Below are 18,108 nucleotides of genomic sequence, written 5' to 3' on the forward strand. Positions count from 1 at the left end.
ATAGTTCAAATAGAAAAACACACAAAAATAATTTTAAATGCTAAATGTGTACTAAATTATGATGATCAATACTGTTTCAAACAGGAACACTACAGTTGCTAAAGACCAGTAATTTCTTTAGCCTTTCAGCAGTATGACAACAGGCTAAAGTATCTTTAAGAAAACTAGATTATAATGTCATGCTTGAGATTACTTCAGCATCTTTATTGTTAATGTATGCCTCAGAGATGGTCTCATTTTGTAGGTGCAGTTAACTTACCACTTCTAAAATAAGTCATTTATTGCTAGATATGCAACTTAACAATATGGTATGAGATTTTGGAGGTAAAAAGATCTAAATATAAATTCTAGTTCTGTCTTTGCTTTGATCAGAATTTTCTTTATGAATATATTAATCTACTAGGTATGCTTTATCACATGTTTAAAGCACCTGGCACTATGTAAGTTAATTCACTTCTCTGAAATGAACTAGGGAAAAACAATTTGTTGATCTTCCCTTGACAAAATCCCAAATAAACAAACTCTGAATTATTCTATATATTAAAACTGAAACTATCTCTGCCATATTAATATTCTATCAAAACATGCAATACATATTTTAACAAAATATTCCAGGCATACAATAATGTGTCCATCACATAAATAAACATTCTAGATATAAAGTCTCCTATGTAACTAGATTGTCCTTCCCCCCGTCACTATTCCTTACCCTTTAATAACCACTAGCCTGAATTTGGACATACCATTCCCAAATGGGTATTTACACTTTGGGTTAAAATGTTAAAAGTTCATAAAATGATGTTACAGAGTATGTTTTCTTTGAAAGCTTGTTTTCATTCAGTATTGAGATCACCCGTGATGATACACAAGGAGACTACAAGATATCTACCATATTACTGTAACTTGGCTTTGTTCATTATCACTGTTACAGTTACTCACTGTCTAAATATATCACAATTTATATAATCTCCTATTGATTAATCTTTAGACTCTTCCCCATTTTTTGCTACTCAATACTGCAGTGGTGTTACAGTATTAATCTCCCTGGACATACATTAAAGTGTGTGTCTAGGACACAGGTTCTTATTACAAAGCTACAGCAATCAAAACAGTGTGGTACTGGCATAAGGACAGATGTATAGACCAAAGGAATAGTGTTGACAGTCCAGAAATAAGCCCATACATCAATTATGAATATATATACCTGAGAGCACTCAGCAATCCTTGTGATTTTTGTCACCAATAGCCCTAGATATTTTGATATCATGTAACAGTGGTTATAGATTATCTCAAAATACCATTTACATCAATCAAATTACTTTGAAATTGACAGCTATTAGATCTTTCAGTTGCTCTTATTAGTATGCACTAATAATGCATACTACATCACATATTTAAAAATTTTTGTAACTATTTCAGTATAATCAGTTTCCATTTTAATCCTATGTATTTTATTATACAGACTTAAAACATTATTCTAGCTTTCAAAGGAGATCTGAGGCACAAAAAAAATACTATTAGGATACATGTCTAGAATTAATCATACATAAGAAATAGGCACCTTCAATTTTCATAGGTATCAACAAATTGTTTTTCAAGGGGACTGTACCAAATATACTCTCTTAATAGCATTGTATGAAGGTTTCTGCTGCACACGGTCACCAGCAATTGGTATTATCAGACATTAATCAATTTGATGGGTATAAACTCATATCCTATTGTTTAGTTTACATTTTGAGAGTCAAAAATAAGTGAGAAAAACTTTGTTTTCTTTGCAGGCTACTTCATATTCTTCTTCTGTGAGATGTCCAATCATATCATTTGTTGCTTTCCTTCTTTGTATAAGTTCTCAATATAAATTTGGATACTAATTCTTTATTAATTTTATGTTACAGATATGTTTTCTCAATTTGTGTTTCGTATCTCCACCTTGCTTATGAAGTCTTTTGATTTCAATGTTTTTATTTGACTATAGTTCAATTTATCTTTTACTTTGTGGCTTTATGTCTTCAAGTAATTCTTCTAGACACTGAGGCCATATGTTTTTCCTTTTTAAAATATAAATTTGTTTTGTTTGCCACACTTGGGAATTTATTTGTTGAGTAATTTATTTGGTTGGATAAAAGAAGGACTGGCTGTTTTTTTCTATATTAACCAATAACTCAATACTATTGGATGAACAATCCATCCTTTCCATATAAGTGTAATTCTATTTCTGGATTCTATATTCTATTACAATGGTCTGTCTATTCTGCACTAATATCACGCTTTCTTGTTATAGTTTTAAAATAATTCATTTTTAAAAAAAAATTTTAAAAATAAAAAAAATAATAATAATTCATTCTTGGTAGAACCACTTCCTATAACACCTTCTTCAATTTTATTTTCTAAATTATCTTAGCTATTTTTTCCAATAAGACTTTTATTTTTATAATATAGAAATTACAGCATAAACCACCTAAAATATCAGGATATTATCAAGAATTTTAATTAAAGGCATAGAACTTGTAACGACATGGAGATTGTACAGATAATCTGCTCTCCCAACAACTCTTTTTCCCAAGTAGTATATATTAAAAAATTTTTTATTGTAAATTTATATACCATAAAAAGTACTATTCTCATCACTCCTCTGATATCAATTATCTTATATATTATTTTTGCCTGATACTTTAGTTCCCTACTATCCTACTACTCTTTAAGACAACATTATAATTACTATTTAAACAGTATATGTTTACTTATATATACCCACATATCTTTTTATTCACATTTCCATTTTGCTCCTTATTCCCTTATCTGGGCTTATTTTTCTTCTTTTGGGAAATACATTTTTCACAATTCTTTCAGTAAACATTCCAATAGTGGTGTAATCTTAATTTGTTTGAAATGTTTATTCCATCACGACTCTTGAATGATAATTTAGATGGGTGTAGAATTCTAGGTTGGCTTATTTTTCTTTCAGCATTTTCAAGATACTGTTTTGCGGTGTTCTGTTGTCTACTACAGCTGTCAGTATAAATGTCCTCCTTTGTAAATTTATCTGTATTTTCTCTCTACTTGCTCTAAAGCCTTAAAAAAATTTTTTTTAATGTTTATTTATTTTTGAGAGAGAGAGAGAGACAGAGTGTAAGCAGGGAGGGGTAGAGGGAGAGGGAGACACAGAATCCGAAGCAGCTCCAGGCTCTGAGCTATCAGCACAGAACCTGTTGTGGGGCTTGAACCCACAAACTGTGAGATCATGACCTGAGCTGAATTCAGATGCTTAACCAACTGAGCCACCCAGGTGCCCCAAGACTTTTTTTTTTTAAATTGTGTTCTGTACTTCCACTACCAGGCATCTAGTTTTATGTATATATAATGGCGCTGAGTGTGCTTTTAAGCCACAAGTTTCAAGTATTTGTCTTCAAGTCAGGAAAATTATCAACTATTATCTCTTTGAATATTGCCTTCTCCTATTCCTTTCTCTTCTAAGATTTATGTATGTGTTTATATGTGCTGTGTGTCTGTGTTTTTGTGTGTAACCTACTCCATTCTTCCTATCTTTTAACTTCTCTCTCATTTTCCATTTCTTTATCTTCTGGACAATGTTCTGAGATCTTGCTCACTAAGTCACTCCTAAGCTACTACTAGATCTAAACTGGTTATTACCTCCTAAAAATTTGTTTAGATTAATCAAACTTTAAAGTCCAAAGGAGCAAGGGATACAAAAGACATGTGGCAAGGTCTCAGTCCCTGATCCAGAAATAAGTGATGAATGAACACAAAAAATATGAACACTTCCAACTAACCATACAAGTCTTAGAGGGCTAGGTATATAGGTAAGAGAGGCACATATTTAAACATCCATAAAGAAAATAAAACAAAGTTGTCAATCTGTCACCAGAAGTACTCAAGCCACCACTCCAGTCCCTACTCTCCTCATTAGCATCATAAACAAAGCTAGGAGAGAAAAAAGAAGAACAAGAAGGCTAGGCACTTAACTAATAGTTTCAGTGGGGAAGGAATTCTGCTGCCACTTCACCAGGCCCAATGCCTGGGGGTAGGATTTGTCCCTTCCCACTCAGTGGTAACCCTAACACATGGAGTTTTGAATGAGACATGATAACTGGCAGCTGAATTTGCAATGAACCTCTACAACCTTCATTCTCATTCCCTGCTTCATGAACCTGTAAGTTTTCCCAGCACCTTCTGCAGACCTTCCTTCTGTTCCATCTCTAAATTATCACTGCAAGCTTGACCTCTCTCAAAGTTCCATAAAATCCCCTTTCACAGTCCTTAATCACTTCTATTCCCACTCTCAACCAAAGGCTGCAATCATCCACAAGTCATACCCTGTCCACTGAGACTCAGGTCCATGGCAGCAGAGATCCTGGGTTATCCTCCTAAAATGTTCCTTTTCTAGAGAACAGACAGTGAGTGAAAGGACAAAGTCAAAGTATATAAAACCAGATGACTGAGGAAAGTAGTAGCACTTGCCATTTAGTTTTTAACTGTAATGCATTTTGATTTATTGAATCTCTTTTTGTGTCTTTATTAAATCAGTCATTCACTACCCACTCCAACACTAACTTGATGTTTTTTTGTCATTTCCGTTTTTAGTCCTTTAATTCTTTAAAATAATTTAAAGGCTCAGTTCAATTACACTTTTATCTGAGTTACTGGGGCTCTGATTTTGCCTATTGGTTTTGGTTCACTTGTGGTGGTTTGTTTCTTCATGTGACTTACAATATTGAATAAAATGGTTACTTTAACTTTTTTTTTTTTAACGTTTATTTATTATTGAGAGACAGAGCATGAGCATGGGAGGGGCAGAGAGAGGAGGAGACACGGAATCCGAAGCAGGCTCCAGGCTCTGAGTTGTCAGCACAGAGCCCGACGCGGGGTGCAAACTCACAAACTGCGAGATCATGACCTGAGCCGAAGTCAGATGCTTAACCAACCGAGCCACCCAGGCGCCCATAAAATGGTTACTTTAAACTGTGATTTGTATTTTGGAATATGCTCAGTTGTGGATGTATCCCAGTAAATCGGTGGATCAGTTCAGAGTTTGTTTAGGCCGAATGTCCTAGGAATATTACTAGTCTTGGCCATTAACTCCATGCAATCAGTTCAAACTCAAATCTTATTATGTGTGTCAATACATGTCCTTGTTTATAAATTTTCAGGGTAAACTTTTTTTCACCTGACCTGAAGAACCTTCTGTTTTCCATGTCTCAGAAACTTAATTTTTCTCTAGTCCATATTTTCATTAAAGGTGTAGCTCTTCAAGGAACAACTTTATTGCATCTCAGTTCCACTACCTGCTTGGGCTTGAGACTTCATCTATCATTAGATAGATGGTAAAACCATACCTTAGTTATTAATGAGACTGGCAACTGTCTCAGAAAAGTCCTAGTGTCAGTTCACACTTCTCCCACTCTACTTTTTTGTTTCTTCTTAGTTTTTAGATCTTGGGAGATCATCCTTACATATCTACAAGCTTAGTTATGCACTTAAAAGGATAGGTTTTTATTGTGCTTTTGATCAAAATTTTCAAAATATCTAGTGTTTTACAGTGGGAAGAGTTTTCAGCTTGTTTTATTTTCTATTTATTGATCTATAATAGAACTTCCCAATGTTTTTTAAAAATCTTCCTTACCATACATTCATTCCTAAATATTCCTCATTTAAGGAAAATTTATACAGAAAGAAGAAAAACCCTTGATTGCTTATACATAAGAAAACTTAAAGAAACTATGAAGTTAATTCAGTCTGAACACAATTACAAGACAGTAATCACATGACAGGGTGTCTGGGTGGCTCAGTCAGTTAAACACCCAACTTTGGCTCAGGTCATGATCTCTCACAGTTTGTGGGTTCGAGCCCCGTGTTGGGCTCTGTGTTGACAGCTCAGAACCTGGAGCCTGCTTTGGATTCTGTGCCTCCCTCTCTCTCTCTCTCTCTCTCAAAAATAAAACATTAAAAAAAAAAAAAAAGATAGAACACATGAGCCAAATGAATTATGATTTCTACCTAAAACTGACATTATTTATTTTAACATATAGTATACTTTCTTTTTAAATGTTTATTTATTGTGAAAGAGAGAGAGTGCATGCGTAAGCGGGAGAGGAGCAGAGAGGAAGAGATAGAATCCCAAGCAGGCTCCACACTGTCAGCACAGAATCCGATATAGGGCTCAAATTTACAAACCATGAGATTATGACCTGAGCCAAAATCAACAGTTGGATGCTTAAGCCACCTAGACACCCCAATATATAGTCTACCTTCTTGACTGTCTTGATAAATATTCTTATCTTCTGTAGCATGCAACCTCCATTTTAGTTTTTAGCAATTATAGTGTATCTTCATAAACATTTGCTTGATTTTAACAAATATTTGAGTACCCTGCCATCAGACAACAGGATATGATGAGCATCAGAGACAAGGTTCCTGCTCTCTAGACTTTACACTGTAAGAGGCACAGGCATTACTTTTATTCAGTATGATAAAGAGGAAAAAACCGGGTATACTGAGAGCATATCACAAAAGACCCAATTCTGTGTGCACAAGTGTGCACAAGCTAGAGTTAGGCATGTAAGAAGAACCCATATCAGCAGGATACTCTAAGGATTAAAAGTGAGATCACAGGCATGAAAGTCCCCACAGTTCTGGTCATGTAACACTTGAAATGCTTAAGACCACAAGAATCTGTAAAAAGTAAACATTGGAAACGTAGGATATAGATTGGAGGTGAGGAGATTCAAACTTTAATAACAGTGAACTATGAGATCTAAACTTATATTTTATTTAAATTTGTTTATTCACCCATAGTTCAGAACTGCTGGAAACTACTTACACTAGACCATTTTAGCTGAAATTTGGAACATACATTACACAGGATAAGGAAGTGTACTACTTAAGAGTAATAGCTTGGGGTACCTGGGTGGCTCAGTTGGTTAAGCGTCTGACTTCGGCTCCGGTCATAATCTCACAGTTTGTGAGTTTGAGCCCTGCGTCTGGCTCTGTGCTGACAGCTCAGAGCCTGGAGCCTGCTTTGGATTCTGTGTCTCCCTCTCTCTCTGGTCCTCCCCCACTCACACACTCTCTCTCTCAAAAATAAACATTAAAAAAAAAGAGTAATAGCTTAAATATAAATTATGTAAATATAGTCACTGTTGTACAAATAGGAAATTAAATTTAAGTCTGACTGATTTTCTGTAGAGGGCTTTCACAAAATTCTTACATAGTTTAAAAGACATACTGAACCTTCAACTGTGAGATGTTTTCTCTCAACTGATACGTAACTCTGGGCAGAAATTGTTACTATATGTGAAAGACACTAGCACAGATCAGTCTATTTTACTTAAATTTTAATTATATTTAAAATCTCAAGACTGTTTATCACATCTGTATTTCCAAGTTTTCAATAATGTTTTAAAGTACACAAGGCTTGGGTAAATTTTCTGCTGAAACTTACTCAAAGTAATTTACTTATGTTTTCTCTACCACCACTATCCTATTTCAAGCCATCATGATCTCTTCTGAATTCCTGCAATAACCTACTAAGTTGTTTCCCAAACCTAATCTTACCCTTATACAATCTGTTATTCCATTTTTGCCATATACAGTCAGAATTTTTTAGTGCCAATTAAATCAATTCGAAGGTATGCCTACATAATCTTTAGAAATACCATTTTTCACATATCTGAAATTAGAATGCATCACACAACTGCAGTTTTAGATTCAATGAAATACTGTCATAATCCTGTTTAAACTGTTTAATAACTTTCTACAGCCTTTAGGACAAAGGTGAAAAATCACTGTGACCTACGAAGTCCCACATAATATGGTCCTTGCCCTTTCTTCAAGCCTCATTTCTTATCACTCTAACCTTTTGCATTCTCAAACATGTTATGCTCCTTCCCATACAGGTCCTTCATACGTGCCATGTCCTCTATCTAGGATGCCCTTCTATCAACCTTTTTAGCCTAGTTAATGCCCAGTCATCCTTCAAAGATCAATTCAATTCATTTCCTCAGGGACACCTCCCCTGTCTCTTACTCTAGGTTATCATCCTCCTTCCTTATTTATATGTTTTTACAAACTATGTATATGCCTCTTTTGTATCACTTAATCACAAGTCATATTGCATTGAGACTTATTCTAAAAGCAGTGACAAAATGCTTTTTCAGTGTTCTATCTTTGGTATCTGACAACCTAGCATAACTTGCTAAATAGCCATATGTTGAATGAATCCATGAAAGTGCTTTCCAAGAAAAGAAAGAAGTGCGTATATATCCTTAACAAGCAGTTAGCATTTCCCAGGAATAAAAGAAATTTCTAGGACTTAAAAGAAAGATAAGAATTGAAGTTGAAATTGACTCTGAATTTCAGTAAGTCTAAAAAAGACCACAGCTGCTGCCACTTGATTTTTAAAAATAATTTGTAAAAGCCCATTGTTAAACAGTTGCCAACTACTTATTTATAACAAAATACAAAAAAGGAAGGGGAGAAAAAGAACTCAGGGACTTTTTCTTCACCTAAAAACTACAACCAATTTTCCTTGAGAACACAATAAATGACAGTCTTAAAATTCTACTGAAATACTAACTTTTATCTAATTTTGCCTAGAAGTCACCTCTGCTGCAAGAGAGGCTATTTTAAATACCTGTAATTTTTATCATCCCTGAAAATTATTCAAGATTTATTTTAAGGGGTCTGAGAACCTTACTTAAAATTAGAAATATGTAATTGCATGAGTACAGACTATCAACTAAGTGAAGAAAAAACTCAAACAAGTAATTTGGTGCTTCTTTCAATAATTTGTCAACTTGTACCTATGACTAAATCTATTTTTTAATCTAGGAGCATTTCATAAAATATCTCAGAAGCAAATTATTTTAGCACCCCTAAATTTGTTTAAATGTTTATTTATTTATTTTTGAGAGAGAGCGGGGGAGGGGCAGAGAGAGAGGGAGAGAAAATGCCAAGCAGGCTCTGCGCTGACTGGGCAGAGCCAGATGCTCAAACTCACGATCATGACCTGAGCCAAAATCAAGAGTCGTACACTTAACCAAATGAGCCACCCAGGTACCCCAACAGACCCCAACATTTTAAGACAATAATAAAACAGATCAAAACCAACAAGCTCACAGACCAGTAAGGACAGTTGGGGTTTTAAAAATACTTGCCAAGTGTTTCCTACTTATTAGCTGGTTGTTTAATTCTGTTCTCATTAATTCTCAGAAAAACTCTGTGAAATACTAGGTAGTATGACTTTTACACAATAAACAGACTCAGAAAAAAAAATTAATATATCCCTTAAGTTCACATGAAAAGCAGAACCAAGAATTAAATGAAGATTTGATTCAAAGCTCATGTTCCATTTACTATACTAGAAACAAACATCTTAAACATTTTGTAAAGTTTCTAACTATTTTCTTCTCAGAAAAGTCATATTGAGATTTCTGTTATTAACTAGGGTTCACTGAAAAGGACTAGTCTCTTTACTAAGTTATAACTGAAGGTACAGTAAGAGGAATATATATTATTTAAATATTACCATGCCAATCAAGTTATCATGAAGACAATGATAAAATTTTTAAATAACCAAATGAGATTTAGAACAGATTAGCCACTGTTGCTTTTTAGCACCTTCTCTCCAGCATTATCAAGCTGGATATTCCTGGGGGCTTGAAACATTATCATTCATTATCTTCAGTATAAACTAGAGCTGATGCAGCTAACCCACTCTATTCATTTCATTCATTTCTTTCCACCTACATAAAATTGCTCAGACAGGCTAAATGAACAAAACCAAGGATCACTGTCACATGACCTCCTATAACACGCACAGTTCCAGGCTGCTGAGGGGTGGAAGTGGGGAGCTGGGCCACAACTAAAACAATTGTTCATCTCAGTACCATCCAAATAACAGTGCTCCGTGGATTATGTGCTGATGCAATTTCTTCTTGGGTGAGAAACACAATGTTAGTATTTAGTACAATGGCCTTAGAGCAATTTGTACATCTTCATTTGCTTGCTTTTAAGAAGTTATTTTAAACATCCTCTAGAGGCATTTTCCCTTTATTCTCAAATTTAAGTATTTTCTGAAGTAGCAATTCTATCCTTATTGCTTAATTAGCCCCAGAAGCAAACCCCAAAATACCTGGCCCTCAAGTTTTATTAGCATTTAAGCTTCTGTAGCATTTTATTTTTAGCAATATTCAAAGTTTTACCGCTAAATTAAGACCACAGATGACAAGTTTATACATCAAAATATGGGTGGGGAGAAGTGCCTGGAATTCCTTGATTAAAATATTTTAGGTCAATATTGGAGTCCTCCCTTCTTATCATTTTTTGCACCACACTGACTCAGCAAAGATCTGGGCATCTCTTCCATCTTTTAAAGTGATACTATTTGTGGGTGTTGGGATATAGAAATAAAAACTTGTCTTCAAGGTGAAAGCAGTTTGAAACATTGCTTTTGAATGCAGCATCAGTTTCAGTTATCGCCTGATAAAGAATTTTTTTAAAGAAATATTCTGTATTTTGAAAGATAGGCATCATATAAATAATTATTTAAGTCTGGCATATCTATCTCTTATAGGCCTACATGGTCTAATAACAATTCTAGGATGACAGAAGTATTTTATACTTCTATCTATGAAATACTTTGTTTTTTAAACTATGTAGGTAACTTGTATTCTTTTTCTTGAAAATTCCAGAATAATTAGAGTTTGAAGGCCTGGGGAAAGGTGGGAAAATAAATAATAGAAGCAAAATAATGATTTTCATACAAAAACTCTTAAATATTAACAACAAAAACGATTAACAGTATTTTTAAGGTGTTTTGAAATATAATGTGAAAATTAAATCTGGATTTTAAGTGGTCAAATCTACAGAGTAAACTCCCTACAAATTTCTTTATAGCCTTCCTGTCTGGTACCCTTAAGAGAGGAATTGGGTCTGTCCTACAGAAAAGAGTCAGTTAGCTGAATTTTCCTAAACAGGTCAATAGATAATGATAATTATGGGGGTGAGGGAGGGTAGAGGGATATTTAAAAATGACATTGTGTTACTTGCTTCTCCATGGAGTCTTCTAAGAACTATTCTGAAATAGTAAGTACCAGTTTCAGAGACAAAAAAGGTCATCAAAAGAATAGTAAAAAACAAAACAAAACAAAACAAACCCTGGTGTTATAACTCCTCCCAATCAGTCCCTTTTCCCCAATCTGGCATCTTTATTTGCATTTCATTTATTTACAAAAAGGTTATCTGTTCCAAAGCAGAAAAAAAAAAAAAAAAATGATCTACTTACACAAAAAAGTTAACAGTGCTTTCCCAAACTAGACTACTTTATATAGTTCTATCATTAAGCATCCTCCAATTCATCCCCAAATCTGGGCCACAAATATATAAATTTGGAGCCTAAGAGATTCTCTCCACTCATCTCTTTGTGGGGTGAGGGGGCCACAAAAACCAAACTATTCAAACATACCTAGAACCTGGCAAATATAGAAAGCTTTATGTTAACGCTACAAAACAGCTTAGAACAGCTGAACCACAAAAAAGAAAGTAAACACATTTATTAGTCCTATTAAAAAAAAAACTATTTTCACTAAATATTCACTTACAGTATCCATTGTAAATAGCAAAACTCAGAACACGTTTAGCCATTCACATAAATTCAAAAGTTTTTATTGAAATTCAAAAGTTTATTTGAATGTGAAGGCAATTAACTGAGAGGGCTAAAGTCCAATTGTTATAGGTAGGGCCTTAGAATAAAACTTTGCAAAGAAAGCAAAAGGGCTGACAAAGGGACAAGAAGGGAAGTTGAATGTGGACAGGGATAAAGATTAAAAAATTCTTGCTCATTATAGGAAGGAAATTTTATATGTCAGAGACAAATGATACCCTGTAGTGGATACAAGAAAGTTTCCAAAGTTTTTAAAATGGGGGCAATGAAAGGTTGCCAAAGGGGAAACCAACAAAACAGAACTGAAAACTCAGAGTTATTAGCACTGAAACTTAGTGGGGTCATCCAGGTAAGAATCTGCCCCCACAGGAAAGCAAATGCTGTAGGCACACACTGTAAAGCAAGAATCTCATCAGGGAATTCACTGAGCTTGATATCCAAAACTTGTCTCATTTCATCCAGAAATCAATAAAATTAAGTCCAGTATATAAGAATACAATTCATTTTCTTTTTTTTTTAATTTTTTTTTTTTAACATTTTATTTATTTTGAGACAGGGAGAGACAGAGCATGAACAGGGGAGGGTCAGAGAGAGGGAGACACAGAATCTGAAACAGGCTCCAGGCTCGCTGTCAGCACAGAGCCCAACGCGGGGCTCGAACTCACGGACCGCGAGATCATGACCTGAGCCTAAGTCGGCCGCTTAACCGACTGAGCCACCCAGGTGCCCCCAATTCATTTTCTTTTTAATGTGCATGACAAGGTATTCACCTAAGGAAACAAGACCAAGGCAAAATTTTTTTTAAATCTTTGGGGTGGGGGGGGGGAGGGTTGGAGGATAGAGAACTAATGAACATGGGAGAAGACTCTAACATGCACATTCATATTAAATTTAAATACTTGTGTATCACTTTTCTTCTAGAATCCTCTCCTTATCAGCTCAGTCTTAACCTCTCCCTTCTTCTCATACCTACTTGGGGGCAGGGAATAAATATTTCCACTTTACAGGGAGACCCAGAAATGCAGAAAGCTTATTTTCTAAGTAAAAACAAAAACAGAAAGCCCAATTTGCACAAGTGCACCTGCCTTAATGAAGTTTTATGTTCATGTTTGAAAGGATCTATTTTAATGTAATGCTTTACTAATTCTGGAATTCAAATTAATATTTACAAATATCTACTGCACAATTTATGACCCAAGACTCAATATATCTCCAACCCTACAAAGTTTCTTCCACAAATTAGCTTATCCATTTAAATGGCCCAATTTCTCTTTTTTTGTCTTCCCAGGCAATACGAAGGTGAACTTTTCAATCCCATGATGTAATTCCATCATTCTCCACTTCTCATTCCACTGCTGCAAACTAGTAAAACATACAACTATCTCATGTCAAAATAACTATTAACTTTTCCTACTTCAACTATCCTTTAGACATAGACGTTCCCCCAAACACTATTTTTATCATGCCAAGTCCCTTCCTTGCTCGAAATTGTGTAAAATCAACCAACTTTGCCTAATTATAAGAATTTTCTGGAGCACTTGTCAACTAATTCAAGAAGGTTCTAGGGGCATTACCCTAACCCCAGTGAATCAATTACCAGAGGGAGGATTTATGACAAATATATCTGAAAAATATTACATTTAATCCAAATTCAAAAGCCACTCTCATCCACCTTGTTTCCCCAACACTTCCAAATAACAAACCACAGAGAGTAGATTCCTATATTCTCACATGCCATGTTTATCTCTTCTTGTGCACTCCTATAGCTAAAGTAATCGACATGAGTCTTAGTTTCCATGTCTATAAAATGGAAACATCATCTTTTTTGACTAAGAATTATTTTGACAATTCAACATACTGCATGTAAGCTTTCAAGACTGTGAAAATAATTACATAAAGAGCATTATTTTTGTGGCAGCTACTCCACTCATAGGGATTTATTATCCCATATGTATTCCTGAATTTAATTCACATTTGGCCATTTTTACACTGTAGTGAAAAAGACTGCTGAAAAAAGTCATCAAGTTAGCATTTCCTTAATTTGGGACTACAGACATATTGGGAATAGGTAAAAGACTTCTGTACTTAGACAATTACAAATTTATATATGCATATTCTGACTCAACTAGTTGACCAAAAAGCAGTTTATTTTTATTATGTTTTTATTTTATTTTTTTCATGCCATAAGTTTATTTAAAAACTTACCAAGTATGTTGAATGCAACAGTTTCGTTTTTCAGACATTGTATCTTTTTTATTGTCTTTTTTTAAAAATATAACTTATTGTTAAATTGGTTTGCATACAACACCCAGTGCTCATCCCAACAGGCCCTCCTCAATGCCCATCACCCACTTTCCCCTCTCTCCCACCTCCCATCAACCCTCAGTTTGTTCTCAGTATTTAAGAATCTCTTATGGTTTGCCTCCCTCCCTCTCTGTAACTTTTTTTTTTTATGTTTTTAAAAGTTTATTTTTGAGAGAGAGACAGAGACAGAGACAGAGACAGAGACAGAGACAGAGTGTGAGTGGTGGAGGGGCAGAAAGAGAGGGAAACACAGAAGCCGAAGCAGGTTCCAGGCTCAGAGCTGTCAGCACAGAGCCCGACATGGGGCTCAAATGACTCCGGGCTCAAACTAACAAACCTTAAGATCATGACCTGAGCCGAAGTCAGACGCTTAACCGACTGAGCCACCAGGCGCCCCAGAGACAGTTTATTTTTTAAATTACATTAGCAATCAAATAACCTAAGTGGCAATTTAGAAATTCCATGTATTGTTAATTCTGTAAATAAATTCATTTTGGCTGCAGATAAAAAAAAAAAAAAAATTTTGGCTGCAGATAGACTGGCATATCCTAATGTCAGCATATTTCCCCAGTCAACTATTTACTCTGAATTTCTTTACTATTTAAAGATAAAATTGCTAAAGTTATAATTTGTAACTGAAAAAGACATTCTCGTAAGACTGAGTTACATATAAATTTTTTTTATGTTTATTTTTGAGAGAGAGAGAGAGACTGACCGAATGGGGGGGAAGGGCAGAGAGGGAGACAGAATCTGAGCAGGCTCCACCTCTGCCAGTGCAAAGCCTGACATGGGGCTCCAACCCACAAACTATGAAATCATAACCTGAGCCAAAGTCAGATGCTCAACCAACTAAGCCACCTAGGTACTCCCAGACTAAGTTATTTACAAGGGAAGGGTTGCTGCAACAATTTGATTCAGACTACTAGATAAACACTAATTTAATTTTAGTTGGTTTTAATTTGCGTTTAAATCAAGTCTGCTTTGATTTTACAGTTGTGTATGACTGTGTATTCTGTTGTATATTTACACATGTAACATTTTAATAATTTAAGTCACATTAAGGTCCCCTAAGCTTTTCCCTTTAAAACACACCTAAAATGAGATACCACTTCAAACCCATTAGGATGACTATTATTTAAAAAAACAAAACAACCTACAAACTAGTGTTACCAAGGATGCAGAGTAACTGGAACCCTTGTGCATTACTGGTAGGAATGTAAAATGATATAGCCACTGTGAAAAATATGGCACGTTCTCAAAAAGCTAAACATAGAATTTCATATGATCCAGTTAAGTTCACTCCTTGGTATATTAGCTAAAAGAAAATGTGCATTAAAGCATTAAAAGCTGGGTGTCAGTACTTGTACACTGGTGTTCCTATAAGCATTATTCACAATAGCCAATGGGTAAAAACAAAATGTGATAAATATGTACAACAAAATATTATTCAGCCTTAAAAAGGAAATTCTGACACATGCTATGACATGAGTGAAACATGAGGACATTATATTAAGTCAAATAATCCAGATGCAAAAAAACAAATACTACATGATTCCATTTCTATGAAGTACCTAGAATAGGCAAGCTCACAGATACAAAAAATAAAAAAGAGGTTACCACCAGAGGTTGAGGGACGAGTAGAATGGAAAGTAAGTGTTTAATGAGTTCAGATTTTCAGTTTGGGATGATAAAAAAAAATTCTGGATATGGATGGTGGTGATGATTGCACATCACTGTGAATATACTTAATGCCACTGAAATTATACACTTACAAAGTGGTACATTTTTATAAATTAATGTTATGTATATTTTACCACACACACACACACAAAACTCTAAAATTACTTAATTTTGAGGGACCCTGTTCTTGACACTTAAGAAAATGAAATGCAAAATTCAGGATAAGGGAGGCAAGGGGATGCTACTGGGGAGAAGCACATTGACAACTTCAAAGTTGTAGATAATGTTCTACTTCCTACATTAGGTAGGTACTTGATGTATATCTTGAAATACATATGAGATATTATATATAATCCTTTTATACTTAAGAGAAAAATAATGTCTGGAAACTACAGAAAGCTTATGAAAGAAACTTTAGAAGACACAAAAAAATGGAAAAATATTTCATGCTCCTGGATTGGAAGGACAAATATTATTAAAGTGTTGCTACTACCCAAAACCATCTACATATTCAATGCAATCCTTATCAAAATAACTCCAGCATTCTTCACAGAGCTAGAACAAACAATTCTAAAATTTGTATGGAACCAGAAAAGACCCCGAATAGCCAAAGCAATCCTGAAAAAGAAAACCAAAGCTGGAGGCATCACAAGATGTATTAAAAGATGTATTAAAAGCTTCAAGATGTATTAAAGCTATAATCATCAAGACAGTATGGTACTGGTACAGAAACAGATACTCAGATCAATGGAACAGAATAGAGAACCCAGAAATGGACCCACAAACATACAGCCAACCAATCTTTGACAAAGCATGAAAGAATATTCAATGGAATAAAGACAGTCTCTTCAGCAAATGGTGCTGGGAAAATTGGACAGTTACATGCAGAAAACTGAACCTGGACCACTTCCTTACAACATAGACAAAAATAAACTCAAAATGGGTAAAAGAACTAAACGTAAAACAAGAAGCCATCAAAATCCTAGAGAAGAAAGCAGGCAAAAACCTCTTTGACCTCAGTCTCAGCAACTTCTTACTCAACACGTCTCCAGAGGCAAGGAAAACAAAAACAAAAATCAACTATTGGGACCTCATCAAAATTAAAAGTTTCTGCACAGTGAGGGAAACAGCAAAACTAAAAGGAAACCGACAGAATGGGAGAAGATATTTGCAAATGACATATCAGATAAAGGGTTAGTGTCCAAAACCTATAAAGAACTTATCAAACTCAACACCCAAAAACCAATCCAGTGAAGAAATGGGCAAAAAACAAGATAGACACTTTTCCAAAGAAGACATCCAGATGGCTAAGAGACACATGAAAAGACGCTCAACATCACTCATCATCAGGGAAATACAAATCAAAACCACAATGAGATACCACCTCACACCTGTCAGAATGGCTAACATTAACAACTCAGGCAACAACAGATGTTGGTGAGGATGCGGAGAAAGAGGATCTCTTTTGCACTACTGGTGGGAACGCAAACTGGTGCAGCCTCTCTGGAAAACAGTGTGAAGTTCCTCAAAAAATTAAAAATAGAACTACCCTACAACTCAGCAATTGCACTACTAGGTATTTATCCAAGGGATACAGGTGTGCTGTTTCGAAGGGGCACATGCAACCCAATGTTTACAGCAGTGCTATCAACCACAGCCAAAGTATGGAAAGACCCCCAAATCCATCAACAGATGAATGGATAAAGAAGATGTGGTGTGTATGTGTATGTATGTATATAAATATGGATGTGTGTGTGTGTGTGTGTGTAGATATAACAGAGTGTTACTCGGCAACCAAAAAGAATGAAATCTTGCCATTTGCAACTATGTGAATGGAACTAGAGGGTATTATGCTAAGCGAAATTAGTCAGAAAAAGACAAATATCATATGACTTCACTCATATGTAGAATTTAAGATACAAAACAGATGAACTTGAAGGAAAGCAAAAATAATATAAAAATGAGGAGGGGGACAAAACATAAGAGACTCTTAAATATAGAGAACAAACAGAGGGTTGCTAAAGGGGTTATAGGAGGGGGGATGGGCTAAATGGATAAGGGGCATTAAGGAAGACACTGGTTGGAATGAGCACTGGCTGTTATACATAGGAGATGAATTACTGGAATCTACTCCTGAAATCATTGTTGCACTGTATGCTAACTATCTTGGTTGTAAATTAAAAATTAATTAAAAAAGAAAATAAAAAAAAATTATGTCTACTAATCATATCAACTCCCTAAATAAGAGAAAAAGTAAGCTACAAATCTCACATTTTCTTATTTCCAAAGCAAATAAATAATTCTACCTCAATACTGACCTCTCAATAAGTTTAATTTGGAAGTAGACTAGTTCCCATTAATGATTATTAAAACTTAATCCAAGTGTCATTTCACCCAATGAATTGGTTTTAATGTATCTTTTTATTTTATTTTAATGTTTATTT

At 34.8% G+C, this 18,108-nt stretch overlaps 1 protein-coding gene across 12 annotated transcripts in view; it reads right to left on the reverse strand.

Moving 5' to 3' along the window:
* WNK1 (WNK lysine deficient protein kinase 1) overlaps nucleotides 1-18,108 on the reverse strand; it is a 162,373-nt gene that overhangs the window by 89,240 nt on the left and 55,025 nt on the right. The window contains exon 1 of one of the 12 annotated variants that reach the window (XM_049624850.1): nucleotides 4,335-5,971. The exons of 10 other annotated variants lie outside the window; for them this stretch is intronic. Coding sequence is in view for 1 of the 2 variants with exons in the window: in XM_049624848.1 (XP_049480805.1) it covers nucleotides 1,205-1,267 (63 nt within the window). In the remaining variant the exon portion in view is untranslated. Of the gene's footprint in view, nucleotides 1-1,204; nucleotides 4,314-4,334; nucleotides 5,972-18,108 lie in introns of those variants that run through there. One more of the 12 variants, XM_049624848.1, reaches the window with a different exon arrangement.

The sequence above is a fragment of the Panthera uncia genome, chromosome B4 (genome assembly GCF_023721935.1).
Source record: "Panthera uncia isolate 11264 chromosome B4, Puncia_PCG_1.0, whole genome shotgun sequence".
Lineage (NCBI taxonomy): Eukaryota > Metazoa > Chordata > Mammalia > Carnivora > Felidae > Panthera > Panthera uncia.